The sequence below is a fragment of the Pinus tabuliformis genome, chromosome Q (assembly GCF_031772625.1).
Source record: "Pinus tabuliformis cultivar Carrire ecotype Pingquan chromosome Q, CPIR1, whole genome shotgun sequence".
In the NCBI taxonomy this organism is placed as follows: Eukaryota; Viridiplantae; Streptophyta; class Pinopsida; order Pinales; family Pinaceae; genus Pinus; species Pinus tabuliformis.
This window is the reverse complement of record NC_142296.1, coordinates 305,660,976-305,677,015: the sequence shown is the minus strand read 5'-3', so window position 1 is coordinate 305,677,015 and position 16,040 is coordinate 305,660,976. Positions and strand designations below refer to the sequence as shown.

General features: G+C 40.6%; 1 protein-coding gene across 3 annotated transcripts in view; it reads left to right on the top strand.

The window, feature by feature from the left end:
• LOC149219421 (uncharacterized) overlaps positions 1-16,040 on the top strand; it is a 290,102-nt gene that overhangs the window by 56,214 nt on the left and 217,848 nt on the right. For all 3 annotated transcript variants that reach the window (XR_016249234.1, XM_089384365.1, XM_089384364.1), the window contains one exon: positions 3,298-3,447. Coding sequence is in view for 2 of the 3 variants with exons in the window: in XM_089384365.1 (XP_089240491.1) it covers positions 3,298-3,447 (150 nt within the window). In the remaining variant the exon portion in view is untranslated. The remainder of the gene's footprint in view (positions 1-3,297; positions 3,448-16,040) is intronic.

The following is a 16,040-nucleotide window of genomic DNA, read 5'->3' as shown; positions in this document are numbered from 1 at the left end:
CTCTGCTAGCTGATGCCTTCAGTTATCCTGTGATTTGCAACCACGCTCTGATACCATAGACTGCATCACTCCTTCTTCTGTCGCCTTCTGCACGGATCAACTTTGTCACTTGGGACAGCTGAATCTGCTGCTACTGCTCTGCTAGCTGATGCCTTTAGTTATCCTGTGATTTGCAACCATGCTCCGATACCATGTTGGAATTTCTAAGTTTAACCCATTAGAAATTCTTCCTGTACTATCTGGTTTATTTCTTCCTACTTGTTTAATTACTTAACAAGTTATTTACCATGTAAATACTGAAAATAAACACAAGTACAGTGTCAACATCTACAGATCATCAACTGAAAGAAAACAAGCACACAAGTGACATCGTTATTTTTGGACCAATGTCCCCGGAAAAACCCAATGTGGGAAAACCTGTGCAACGATTCAGAGGGTTTGATTATTATGCAGTTTTCAGAATACAACTAGGGTGCCAGAAATGGCTCACACAACAGAGAATGCCCTCGACAGTAGTACCTCTCCTCGGAGATAGATATTCTGGTTGATTAATCACCGGATGAACGATCCCACAGCAACAATTGCAACTTCCACTGCTCTGTGTCACTCTGATAGGGACTGCGTCACCCTTCCCGGCTCACCAGCACTCAATCTGCTCCACGAAACTCCTCCTAGCGCTGCCTCTTGGCCCTACGTCAACTCTGCTAGCCTCTGCATAACTACTGAAGCCTCTGCGTCAGCCCTTAGACCCTCTGCGTCACCCACGCTGGCCTCTCCTGGCTCTGCGCAGCTCCCAGCTGCCTCTGCGTAGCACCCAGCTACCTTTGCGTCAACCTCTCTGGGCTCTGCGCTGTCTTTCTGGTACTAACTCTGCCTCTCTGCTATGTATTCACTGCCCCTCGCTGCTGATCACTGATTCGATTTGTCTTAGCAAACCTCGCTCTAGAAAATCGAATGACTGATCACTCTGGTGTATTCTCCAACTGACCCTCAAGCCTCCTCTTATACTTTTCTCGTTGGTCCATCAACGGCCGAGATTAAATCTCTAATCAACGGCTAAGATTAGATTTGGCTTGATCCATGACTTTTGGAACTTTCTAACCCAGTTTTATATTAATACCCATTAATATTTTATTTTTTCTAAGTTTAGACTTGGGAACTCCATTAAAAATATTAATTATTTTAATATCTCTCAAATCGGTTAGAATCTGCCCAAACTATTTCTGGGTCTTGGAGATCTCATGTGCCTTAGTCTCTCCACCAATTTTCATGGCTAGAGCACATTCGATGCTACCTCAAATCAACAGAGGAGTGGCCATAACCACTGATGGACCATTGCTTGCACTCTTATTCATGAGATCCAATGTTGGAGGAGTTTTGGAGGGTTTTCTTAGTTCATGAGCAAATATCTTTTGGCAAAGTGCCCAGATTTTTCCTAGATCATTTCTTGTTGGTTGTAGAATGGTTGTGGGATTTCCAAATTGTGGTCATAATTGAAATTCTGACATATTGAGGGAGTTATGGTGATTGTAAATCTGGTGCTGTAGAACTCTCACTGTGTTTTGACCAACTTTTTGAGGAGGGCCTCACCTTTGTTGCTTGTGCATTTTGGTTATTTGGGCACAATTAGATTAATGAATGCACATGATGGAGAATGCCTTGCACATAGGGATAAACTTTCTGTGACTTGAGGTTATCTTTGAATGCTGTGTCAAAGGAGAATGTGGATATAAATCCAAAAACTATTATTTATGGTAAAGTTGTTGAGGAGGTTGTGGAATATAGTGTTTTTATCATCGTTCCTTAGAGGGAAGCATGGATCTGGAAAGTGGTTATCTTTCTTCTTGGAGAGAAAGTGGATCTAGAATCTGCTAATAATATTTGTAAGTAATATTTTGTAAGAGGTTGAGCTAGAAACTATTTGAAGAGTAGCTCTCTCATTTGTTTCTCATGGTTGGATTTGTAGGAGAAATCCTCTCTTGAGCCTAATTGAATACCTTTTGAAGGTGAATAGGACTATAAGGATTTCTATGTAAAAGTGCGACTTCCATTTCTTCACATATTGATGAATATATGTTGCTGGAAATTACTTATAGTTCTGCTGCAATAATGGTTTCCATAAGAGGATGAAAAACTATGTGGAGAAGGAGATTAAATGAGATTTCTCATATTTGATACTCATGCTGTTTTTATTCTCTTGTTGAATCCTTTTATTTTCTGCAATTTCTGTGAAATGTTTATGATGATATTTAACTTGAAGTTTGATCACCCTTTATGTGTTTAGTATGTGCATAAGTAGAGCAACTTTGTAAGGGCCTACAAACCTTATTTCCAACAGTGTTATTTAGCATTCATAGATGAGATTTTGTATTTCGTAACAACACTTTTCACCACCCAGTCACCCATTTTCAGATGTCGTGATTCCTTTATTGATTCATTTGCTGAATTTGGATAGGTACTAGCCTCGGTCCTCCATGACTTTATTTTCTTATGCTACAGAAACTCTTTTATGAAGATAACTCCTCTCATCTCCTTGACCCTTTTATTCCCTATATCTTAATAATTCTATTCTAGGGACACCCTCCTTGTATTCTAGGGATTTCAAGTGCTAGTTTGATTGGTAACAGTAAGTATACAAAAGAGCCACATTCTCCTATATGAGATAAATTTGAATGCAGCCTTTTCAAACATACTTGCTTTAGTTATATACGTGCTCCTCGATGTTTGAATAAGTACATGCTAATCCACAGACACAAATGTAAAAAACATAATGAATACTCATGTGTTGCAAGTATGAGGAAGCTGGTCTTTTGACATATCATACATGATTTTACTTCATATGTTAAGTAAAAGAAAGAGACACAATCTCTTACATGAGAGTAAAGTGGAATGCAATCTTTTCAGACATACCGAATTTAGTTTTTATTCTAATGTGTTGTACTGCTGATGTGGAGAATCACATCTCGAGGCAGAAGCTTAATGGTCTATGATCTATCTAGAGAATTTGCACCATAAATAAATTGCTTCATAATATAGATGTCACTTTTCTAGAAACAGTTGCATTTCTTTGTCAAAATTAGAGACTGATGCTCATTTTATTTTACAAACTATTTCCTAAAATTTTCCAATAATGAAAAATCAGGACTCTTCTAAATTTACACATGCGATTTAAAGTGTGAGGCTGGAAATTGTTGTCATATTCACAATTCCTAGTGTTGTTGGTGAGTATGTATGCATGTTTATTGAGAAATGACATTTTGATTCGTTTACTAATAATTTACAGTTTCTACATTATAGGTAGATCCTTACATAGATGTTGGAAAATTATACCTCAATTTACAAAACCAAGAACCATGGTTGCAAGGCAAAGGAAGAAAAATGTCGATTCAACAAACCAAAAGCTTGTCATCTATATGTGAGGAAGTGCTTGGTGTCCGTCTTTCCAAGGTGAGCATATTCTTGTTTTCTTTGGATTATACCATCCAAAGCTTTTTCCAGGTCTCTACTCTACGTCAATGTAATGATTTAAATGATCTATAATAGACACAAGTTTCATACATTTTCATTCTTTTCATATTGGTCCCTTGAGCATATTCTTGTTTTCTTTGGATTATACCATCCAAAGCTTTTTCCAGGTCTCTACTCTACGTCAATGTAATGATTTAAATGATCTATAATAGACACAAGTTTCATACAATTTCATTCTTTTCATATTGGTCCTTTATGTATATCTTGTTGTCAAAGTTTTCTCTTTTGATTTGTTAATTGAAATTTGTTAAAAAATTCATCTTCTGTTAAGCCAAGTTGATCTTTTGGGTATCTATGGATGAAAAAACAATTATGCTAGATGTGTAACATCCACTTAAAATTTTTTAAACTGGTGTTGTGGTTCATTAAAAATGTGTACATGAAGAAGAGGTAAAATGTGTTGCTCTAATTTTCTAATACCACTACAGTTTTTTGATGAGTGCCATTGTTGGAAGAAAAATTGTTATTGATGTCAAAGGAGATACCAACTCAAGGAAAATGATGACATAGGCTTGTAGAGGACATTATGTGCTTTTCAACGAGCATTTACTTGCCTCCTAACTCCTCATAGTTTGAGAGAAAATGATTTACAAGTTGAAATAATATATTTTTTGATGCTAGCTGACATGAGCCTACATGTGCAAGTCGGCTCTTCCTCAAAGGGACATGTCATTTCGCTATAGAGAAAACGTGTATAAATAAAAGGTTGATCTCCTCATTCTATCCATCAACTCGGATCAGAAACAAGAAAAGAAGAGCAAGAAGGGTTCACATCTTGTGAACCAAGGAGGCCAAGGAGGACAAAGGTTGAAGATTACTGTTTGGGAAAATTATGTTTTGAGTTTTCTGTTGTTGGTTTTTGGGCTATATCGTTAATTTTAGGTATGTTCTATGCTTAGAGCAATTTATTTCAATTTTCACAGATAGCTCAATATCTTTTCCAGATTAGCAATCACATCAGCATTAAAGTAAACTGTAGATAGAACATAAACATAAATCGCAGAAGACAAGCTAAGACAAGAGGATACAAGATGTGGCGCTAGCCAAGGACAAACCCCAATGTGGGGAAACCCTTGATCAATTCTTCTTATATGTTCTTCAATAGTTTAGTAGAGAGAAAGAGAGATAGTACATTTACGACAAAAGTCAACACTTTGACTTATCTTAAATAAGAGCATAGATCATCTCTAAGTAGATGATACATGAGGTAGCTGAACTCAGTTGAAGACATGCTGCTTCAACTGATTCTCCCAGGTGACTCCATCACCATGCTACACCTATCATTGTGCTGCTCCTCATCAACATGCTGCACCTCACTGTGCTGCACCATGCTGCACCCATCATCACTGTGTTGCATCTCATCATGCTTCATTAATCATGACTGTACCCATCATTGTATTGATGTACTATGCTCCATGTACTTTCTGCACCATGGTACCATTGCTGACCCAAGTACCATTGCTGCACTATGATTGCTGCATCATGTACTTGCTGTCCCATGTATCCACCATGAACCATTGCTGCTATGTACAACTACACTGCTATCCCACTGTGCCTTGTGCATCATGTACTTGCTGTCCATGTATTGCTGCTATGTACAACTACACTGCTGTCCCACTGTGCCTTGTGCATCATGTACTTGATGTCCATGTATTGCTGCTATGTACAACTACACTGCTGTCCCACTGTGCCTTGTGCATCATGTACTTGCTGCCCATGTATTGCTGCTATGTACAGCTACACTGCTGTTCTGGGCATAGACAACCCCCAATACACCTCCACGCTGTCTTGAAACAGCCTGCCTTTGTCGCGGTCCTCAAAGGAGCTACCTCAGCCTCCCTTACAGCACCTCGAACCTCCAAAAGACCCATGAAACAGACCTTCCTTTGCTGCGGCCAAGACCTTCTGTTGACTGCGGTTAGGGCATCCTTTAGGACTGCAGCTAGGGCAGCTTGTTTAGCCTTCTTTCCTCCTGCGTCTAGGGCTATTTCCTCCTAGATTTCTTTCACACTAAAACCCAAAACAAGTAGAGAGAAATAAAGAGAGAAGTGTGTGTGAAATGACTCTTAAGTCATTTCCTTTTATACTAAAACGTTGAGCACATGTGGGTGTTATTTAGTTGCTGGCCGACCTTGACGAATTGTCTTATAACACAAATAAATTCATAACTCCATCAATACTTATCGGAATCAGATGATCTTTAGGTCAATCCTACATCTCTCGATGAGAGGGATCCAAGAAAAATATCAGCTGCCATAAATAAGATGACCCACATGGAGTTTGGCACTAGTTTCCAATTTTAACACTCCCTCTCAACTAGAGAGAACTCCATCTGTTGATCCATCTGCCAAATTGTACTATCTCTGCCATCAGTGCCCTGCACTATTCTGCTCTGCCCTAATTTGCTCTACTTTGCTCTGCTGAACCATGAAGAAGAAGAATTGATCGAGAATGTCTCATACCATTCTCTACTGACCCAAAGTCAGTTCCATATGAAGAGAGTGTGTCATACCACTCTTACTGATCCCAGATCAGTTCCAAGAGAGTGAGTCATATCACTTTTACTGAACCGAAGTCAGTTCCAATTGATCCCAAATCAATATCAAAAGAGAGTGTCTCAAACCACTCATACTGATCCCAGATCAGTTTCATTGATTCTAGATCAATGGACTTCATCCTAGCATATGGAGTACGATAGATACAACGATGTGTCCATCGATAGTACTAATATGGTCCCTAACCCCATTTCCCTACTCATTGGCCAGATGAGAGGTACTTCCCATGAGTCCCAGACTGCATGGGTAGGATGCCTCAACAGGAGAACCACTCATCCTGTCCATAAGTCACCATGGGGTATCACAGGGGAAGGCTGAACCATTCACTATGTACACAGCGCACCACTAGGGGAGGGTGAGTCGCCCTATGGTCGCGTGTTGCTCCAGTAAGTACCCCAAGCCCCCCGGAGCTCCCAGAGCTCAATGCATGCAACATGCAAGACCCTCATAAGAGGGTCCCTCAATGACTCCAAGTCGTTCGGGAAAGTCACAAATTTGACCTCTCCCAAAGGCTTTAGACCGAATGTCTGCAACCTGTACATCAGTCTCAATGCGATGGAGCCTCCTTGCTCATCGACGTACCATATCCCAAATAAGGTAGTATCTGATGTCTATATGCTGGAGCAATTATAGAATACGAGATTCCTCAATAATCGAATCCCCCTCTGGTTGACACAGAAGATCACGGTGGTATCCATCATGTGTACAAACAACTCACTGAAGAGCTTCCACAACCAGGCAGCTTCACACGAGGTCATACTCGTAGCTATGTATTCAGTCTCAGCGGTGCTCAAAGCAATCGTCTTCTGCTTCTTGCTCATCCAGGATATCGAGCAAAATCCAAAGAGAATCAGCACTCAAAAGTGCTCTTGAGATCCTCCACACTGCTTGCCTAGTTAGCATTCGAATAATCATGCAGCTTCATATTTCCCACAATGTATCTCAATCTATGAGAGATTGTGCCCTGAAGATATCTTAGAAGATTCTTGGCACCAACCCAGTGAGGCTCAACGATATAGGAGCCCAATCTGCAAAACATATATCCGGACGGAATTTCACCAAGAACATCAATGCGAATGAGATTATGAAACTCAGAGGCATTTCCCAAATTTGGTTCGGTATCACTACCATGTAACTTCTGAAAGTTAAGCTCCATTGAGGTAGTCATGGGCTTGCAGTTCACCATTCCAAATTCAGAATCCAACTCCCTCTTACTTTTGGAAATGAGAGGGTCTGCACCTGTCAGAAAGAGGTCGTCCTCAGAAGGTGTTGGTATGAGAGGTCTATCATCCATAGCCTTCAAGCACTGGTTTGGATCGGCTTCAGTCTAAGTGAATCTCAGCTTCATCAGACAGCTATCAATCCTCTCATACTATGCCCGGGGTGTTTGCTTCAAGCCATAGAGAGATTCTCGATCATGAATCTCAAACCCCTTGGGTTGTTCCACACCTGTAGACCTGCTACAAGAGGGGAATGGTCCCCTTGTAAGATTTTCCTTCAATACATCTCAGACATGTACCTTCATGCTCCTTTTGAATTTAGGCATCCTAGTCACCATCTGACTCACATCGGGTAAGGTCCCATAAGTAGACCTCTGGTGCTGACATGGTCCCCAATGGACCATCCTGCAACTTGATACAACCCTGAACTCAAAAACATCTTTGAAAATTCCATTTTCAAATACATACCTTTCCATCGATGAATGCCACCCTGAAACCCTTGACTTCCATTGTTCTTCTTGCGATCAGGTACACAAAATAAATTCTTGTAAATGAATCGAGTTACCCTCATTCAATTGAGGGGTAACATTCCCTATACCCTTTCCGAGATAGGTGGCATCGACTCCAAGTATAGTCCCACGATTGTTTCCATCTAAATTAGAGAGAGCACCCTTCTATTCGATGAAGTGCCTTGAAGCACTACAATCAATAAGCCAGATTCCCAAAGAATCTGAAGGAGACGGCCAATACAAGATAATGCTTCTTTATCTTATTAGAAACAACATTTGATTCTTCATACTTGGGGTTCCTTGCTTCCTTTGAAGAGTCGACTATTTCCTTGATGACTTGCATTACCTATCATTCCTTCGATCATTGAAGATGTCCCTGGAATGATTGTTATCATCATCAAGTGATGTGTCCCATCCATTCCGACACTCCTTCGCATAATGGCCGAACTTATTACAAGCAAGGCATGTGCCTTTCCTTTCACCTTGAGATCTGGACTTCCCATTGAAGTGATCTGTAGGTAGGCCATCAGAAGCTTCTGCTGCACCACTCTGATAATATTCGCTGCTCCGACTTCACCCTCGGTGAATTTGAAAAGGGGTGAGGAATCCATTGATCCTTTTGTCCTTTCCCAACTGTCTTCGGTCATTGCTCTTTCACTCTTGCTTGGGCATTGTCTTCACCTCAGCTCTGATACCATGTTAATTTTAGGTATGTTCTATGCTTAGAGCAATTTATTTCAATTTTCACAGATAGCTCAATATATTTTCCAGATTAGCAATCACATCAGCATTAAAGTAAACTGTAGATAGAACATAAACATAAATCGCAGAAGACAAGTTAAGACGAGAGGACACAAGATGTGGCGCTAGACAGGGACAAACCCCAATGTGGGGAAACCCTTGATCAATTCTTCTTATATGTTCTTCAATAGTTCAATAGAGAGAGAGAGATAGTACATTTATGACAGAAGTCAACACTTTGACTTATCTTAAATAAGAGCATAGATCATCTCTAAGTAGATGATACATGAGGTAGCTGAACTCAGTTGAAGACATGCTGCTTTAACTGATTCTCCCAGGTGACTTCATCACCATGCTGCACCTATCATTGTGCTGCTCCTGAGTCCTCATCAACATGCTGCACCTCACTGTGATGCACCATGCTGCACCCATCATCATTGTGTTGCATCTCATCATGCTTCACTAATCATGACTGTACCCATCATTGTACTGCTGTACTATGCTATGCATTGCTGCTCCATGTACTCGCTGCACCATGGTACCATTGCTGACCCAAGTACCATTGCTGCACTATGATTGCTGCATCATGTACTTGCCGTCCCATGTATCCATCATGAACCATTGCTGCTATGTACAGCTACACTGCTGCCCCACTGTGCCTTGTGCATCATGTACTTGCTGTCCATGTATTGCTGTTATGTACAACTACATTGCTGTCCCACTGTGCCTTGTGCATCATGTACTTGATGTCCATGTATTGCTGCTATGTACAACTACACTGTTGTTCTGGGCATAGATAGCCCCCAATACACCTCCACGCTGTCCTGAAACAGCCTGCCGTTGTCTCGGCCCTCAAAAGAGCTACCTCGGCCTCCCTTACTGCACCTCGGCCCTCCAAAAGACCCATGAAACAAACCTTCCTTTGCTGCAGTCAAGACCTTTTGTTGACTGTGGTTAGGGCATCCTTTAGGACTGCGGCTAGGGCATCTTGTTTAGCCTTCTTTCCTCCTGCGTCTAGGGCTACTTCCTCCTAGATTTCTCTCACACTAAAACCGAAAACAAGTGGAGAGAAATCAAGAGAGAAGTGTGTGTGAAATGACTCTTAAGTCATCTCCTTTTATGCTAAAACGTTGAGCACATGTGGGTGTTATTTAGTTGTTGGCCGACTTTGACGAATTGCCTTATAACACAAATAAATTCATAACTCCATGAATACTTATCGGAATCTGATGATCTTTAGATCAATCCTACACCTCAAGAAAAATATTAGCTGCCATAAATAAGATGACCCACATGGAGTTTGGCCCTAGTTGCCAATTTTAACATATATCTCTATCTAAGCAAGGACTATTCGTGGAGTAAAACTTCTTCCTTCCATTACAACTCAGATTAGTTATAAATCTGTGAACATAACAACCTCTTGCAACTATTTTCAAGCTCGGACTAGGCCTTCTTTCTCAAGACCTGTACTTACCTTGTGGAGAGAACTCACATCTGGGCAGAGAGAGGATATTGTGGACCTGTGAAAGACTACTCGACCTCATATGCAGACATATTCTACTTCATAAATTCAGATTTTGTAGCCTCTTAGAAGCTCGGACTTGTGCAGACCTGTGGAAAACATTTTAGACCTGTGTCATCTGTTAAATTCGGTCCTGTAGCATTTGAAGAAGATCTTGGACCTGTGTCATCTGTTAACTTCGGTCCTGTAGCATTTGAAGAAGATCTCAGACCTATTGACATCTGTTGAGTTTGGACCTGAGGTTATTTTGGATCAGACCTGTGCTTGTGACCTGACTTGTAGTAGTTTGGACCTTTGACACTTGGGTTGGCAGTTTGGGCATCTCTTGAGAAGTAGTCTATTTATTGGTCATCGTTTGGAGGACAATGTTTTTGCATCAAGGCATACTATTAAATTGCCTTGTGACACCATTGGAGTAGAGTATAGGAGTATAGAGCAGTTGGAACAAAATTTTGAAAAGTATCTTGGAGCACACTTGAAGAGACCTTGAAGATTGTTTGGAGAGGACCTTTTGTGCATTTTTGAAGCAGCTGTGTTGAAACACTATTGAAGGCAATCCTGAAGCATTTGAAGACATTCACGATCTCTTGTAAAGTAATTCTTTTGTAAAATTTAGTTTATTTAACCAAGTTAGAGCTTGGAGGGATTGGAGTCCTAAATTATTGACCAAGTTGGAGCTTGGAGGGATTGGAGTCCTAGTTGTTGACCAAGTTGGAGCTTGGAGGGATTGGAGTCCTAATTGTTGACCAAGTTGGAGCTTGGAGGGATTGGAGTCCTAGTTCTTGACCAAGTTGAAGCTTGGAAGCTGCTGAGAGGATTGGAGTCCTTGTTTTGACCAAGTAGGAGCTTGGGTCTATTCAAACATATTGTTGTACAGGTTGGAGTCTCATTGTTCAACAAGAGGATTGGAGCCATCCATCTTGCTTCTATAGCAAGTAAGTCCATTATCTGAGCCTCTCTTGTTAATAGGCTTCAGGAATCACTCTACATCCTATCATTGATCCATCTATCCTAGTGAATCCTCTCATACCCGGACTCCTGCCATCGGTGAAAGTCCGTAAATAGTAGGGAGCTTTAGCTGAGGTGATAGTGGGCTATCGTTCCATTGTTGCCACTTGACCTAGTAGTTGCTCTATAGGATCCCCTCCTAGGATCCCCACTAGTTTGAGCAGTAACAGTACTTTTGCCCACAAAGCCCATGTGGGTCAAATTTCTCTACAACCCTGTACCCTAGGGTTTGGAGTACCTCCCAAGCTACCAATCTCACAAATACTCCAAAATTGGCCATCAATGCACATTGGAAAAAGCATGTTGAGTCAACTGAAGTCAAATTGGAGAAGAAAATCTAGTTAAGTGGCTCATGCTTAAGTTGAAGTGTCTTTGAGCTGTCGTGAGATAAAAATATCTTCGAGCATATTTTTAGTTAATTCAACTTGGGCAAAAAGCTTCTTGGATTATTTTGGGCAAAACAAATATTCAAGGCATTTTTGGTAAATAGTAACTACAAAAAATTCAAACGGATTTGAGCTATTGAGGGAAAAGTGCACTTTTTTGTTGGGGAAAAGGTGGAGTGAAAAAAGGAGAGAAAAAAGGAGTGAGAATAGAAGGGAAAGTAGGAGAGGGAAAGAGTGAAAGGTGGATGGAAAGGGGTGAGAGTAGCAGACCAAAACACAATAGGAGATAGAAAACATGGAGGAAAAATAAATTGCCTTTATTGCCATGTCACACACATGTGCTTTGTCACATCATTGATGGCTCATCTATATTCTCGTCACTTGTTCATTCCATAAACTGCCACATGTCGACCTCTTGGACTGCTACATGTCACCATGCTATAAATAAACATCCTAGAAATAGCAGCCCTCTAAAAAATAGGAAAATCTGTAACAGATTGGGGAGCCTTGCCACATATAGTATGCCTAAAATAAACATTGCTTAAAATAGAATAGTGCTCACATGTCCATAATATTGTACTCATTAGACTCATAGTCTCACGGTGAACTAAAGTACGCTGTCAGAACTGCCATACAAAGACTGCTAAAAATATAAATATTTTGGATTTTGACAAAATGACCTTCATTAGACTCGAAACTCTGCTGGGAGTCTAAATATGTAATTAGAACTGACATGTGACAATTACTAAAAATAATAAATGTTCAGAATCTTATGAAACCATACCCATTGGATTCCTCTTTCAATAAGGAATCCAAATCCACGATCATAATCGACATGCAAGTACTGCTAAAAATAGTAAGTGCATGCATGTCAACCGTAAGTAGCTCACTGGACACTAATCTTGCAAGGTTTCTAAATATGCCATTATATCTGACATGTGAGTCTACAAACCAAACCTATTAAAAATAGAAAGTACCATGTATATCACCCAGACAAGCCTCATTGGAATCTTGAGTTCACAAGACCTTTGAATATGTGATCAATACTGTTGTACAAGCATCGAAACTTTGTCTCCTCCAAACTAGGGGACATACTAAAAATAATAACTTTCTCTAATCAACATAAAAATGTGTCTGAATGATCACTGTATCTATCTTGCAACCAACCTCCCTGGGAACCAACCCCCAACCTGTATCTACATGTCTTTGAACCTCCAACCTGATGAAATGTGCTGCTTGTTAACCCTCCAAATTTGCAATGGAAAAATTTAGCGGTTAACATGAGGCTAGATGGCCTCATAAACAAGCAGTACTAGTTGCCATATATTTTGCCCTGTTGACAGCGATCCAAATTGACATCCTTTCAACTCCCATTAACCACCTTTTTGAATATCTTCTTCCCATCTCCATACCATCTTATAAGTCATTTTGCTCATAACAATGCATTTTTGACTTAAGTGCAACATTTCTCTGATTATGTCACTTTTAATTTATTAAGGAAATAATCTTCCTTTTTATGCTAACTAATGAGAATTTATGAAAATTACTTCAGACAGACCCACACAGGTACCCCTGGAGATGAGAACGAAGGATTTGGAGAAGATTAGTCGCTGCAACACCTTTGTGTTGCTGCAACATTTTTACCAATGTTGTTAAAAGCGCGATCGGGATTAAATCGGCGCCGGGAATAAAGCGGAAAAAATCGGCAAAAGCGGGAAAAAAGCGGAAAAAAGCGGGAAAAAAGCGTTTGGCACAAAAATATTCATTTTTTTTTCAATTTTTTTAATATCTAAACCATCTACAACATAAAATAAATACATTGACACATAAATATGATAAAAAAACTAATATATAAGATGTTTAATATCATTTCTAGCGCTAAAATCACACATAACATTGAATCATGTCCTGAATAGTAAGTCCTGAGTCCCAACTCAGCCTCAAAATATCAACAAAAAATATGATAATGTATCTCATCATGTCATAATGTCATATACAATAAAATGAAAGTCTAATCCTATTGATTTCCTCTGCCCCTCTTGCGAGAAAATGGCACAACTTTCTCTTTCCCTCTAGATGTAGAAGCTGGTGCCTGTGCTGGTGGAAATGGCAGTGGAGTCTAACGTGCTCTAGAAGCTGAAGAACTAGTAGTAGCAGCTACAGGAGGCTGAGGTAGATGGAGACCACGTCCTCTACTGGTGGTAGTGGTAGCCCGGGTAGGCGGTGTCACCTCCTCCTCCTGCTCCTCCTCCTCCACCTGCTCCTCCTCCTCCTCTTGCTCCTGCTCCTGCTCCTCCTGCTCCTCCTCCTCCCCCTCCTCCTCCCCCTCATCCTGCACTAACCAATCATCAGTGGGATCCATGAGAGGCCTCTCGGTCTCAACCCTCCATTCAGCAGTGGTGTCAATCCCATCCAATGAGATGGCTTCCGTATCAGGTGTCCTCTCTAGTTGTCTCACCCACAATCGAAGATTGTAGTAGACATAGACCATGTCATTAAGTCTATGGGACTCCAACCTGTACAAAGTTCATGAAATAATAATTAATAATTAATATTATAAAAAAAATATTGTTTAAAACTTTAATGAATTAAAAAATTTATTTGGAAATTTGCAATATTTTAAATGTTTAAGTGTTAACCTATTGCGCTTCTTGTTGTGTATTTTTTCAAATACACTCCAATTGCGCTCACATCCTGAGGAGCTGCATGTTTGGCTGAGGATGTGTACGGCAAGCTTTTGCAAAAGGGGTACTCTGCCACCATACATCTTCCACCATGCGTCTACAACAAAATTACAAATAAAATTTTAAATAAACATAAGAAAAAAATGGAATTTGAAGAGACAATGAAATTTGAAACAAAGTTACAAAGTACAAACTAAAAAATACTTGGCATTTTAATCGTCCTATCAGTGACAGCCATCTCAAAGCCAAATGTGCCACCTGACATCTTATATGTCTCAATTTGTCTAGAGATCTCTATACGTTGTTCTGGAGATCTCACCATCTTCTGGACACAGGTTAATAATCCTTCCACGACCTCAGCATCAAAATCAAACCCACATGCATAAGAAAATGCAGGGTTCAGGAAAAGCCCAGCAGCATGAATGGGACGATGGAGTGTGTTGTTCCATCGCTCATCAATCACTTCCCATAGAAGGAGTTGTCTCTGAAACCCATCATCTCCCTTATCATCATAGTAGGACCGAATGGCTTCTTTGGCCCTGTCCATGGCTTCATACAAATAGCCCATTGCGGGCTTCTCACCATCAACCAACCGAAGAACCTTTACCAAAGGTTTAGTAACAGCGCACACCTCCTGCACTCCCGCCCAGAAGTCTTCCTGGTATGAAACTAGTCTGCACACGGCCTCTCCTTCTGGTTTGCGGCTCATTGACGAAGCACGCCACTCCTCTGAAAGAAACATTCTCTTCAAATCCCACATAGAATTCAAGAGGGATTGAAGAGATATGAAACTCGTCGCAAACCGTGTAATGGCGGGGCGCACCAACTCTTTGTTGTTGGTGCATTTTCTCATCAAGCTAAGCACAGATGTGTGATTGTAAATAAATTTTGTGATGCTTTTTGATGAGTCAACAATATCTTTGACAAAGGGAATTTTCCCTATGTCCTCTAACATCAAATCAATACAATGGGCAGCACAAGGTGTCCAAAATAAAGTAGGATGCCTGTCCATAAGCATTCTACCAGCAACAACATAATTTGCAGCATTGTCCGTTATGACTTGGACAACATTTTCTGCACCCACCTCCAAAATAAACACATCCAGCAAATCACATAAAGTTCTTGCATCTTTGATTTGATGAGTTGCATCAATAGATTTGATAAACATAGTCCCCTTGGGACAACTAACCAAGAAGTTTATAAGGGTTCTCCCCTTTTGGTCAGTCCAACCATCTGACATAACAGTGCATCCTGTTTGTGCCCATGATGCCCTAAAATCCTCCAATCTTTGGGTGCAGTCACGCTTTTCCTCTTGAAGAATCCGGCCTCTGAAATCATGAAGAGAAGGGATTTTGTACCCCAGGCCAACACTGGCAATAGCATCAACAGTAGGTTGGAAAAATGGATTATTCCTTACAATGCTGAAAGGAATATCACTCCAGAGGAGAAATTTTGCCATCAACCTATCATCTTGTTCTTTTTCAGTTCTTTTTAGCATTGAACCGATAGTTGGTTGTGAACCAGGTGTGGTTCGAGGAACAAAAAATGATGATGCAGCTACCGGATTGACTGACGCTGCAGTAGAACCAGTGCCACTTGGCCCACTTCCTTCAGCTGACCTTTTTAGTTGCTTTTTGAGTTCTTCTTTGGCCTCTCTAGTGTGCTCTAATTCTCCCAATGCTCTCATGGCTCTTTGGATAATTTCAGGATTTGTATTTATACAGGGCCCCACATCACGTCCTGGGATTTGTGCAAGGTGGAACTTCAACCTGTACACCCCCCCGAATATCTCCTTTCCACACAACTTGCAATTCAAGTTTTGTCTATCATTCAGAGCTTTAGGTTCACCATATTCCCAGAAAGGATCCAATTTCCTTGGCATGTTTG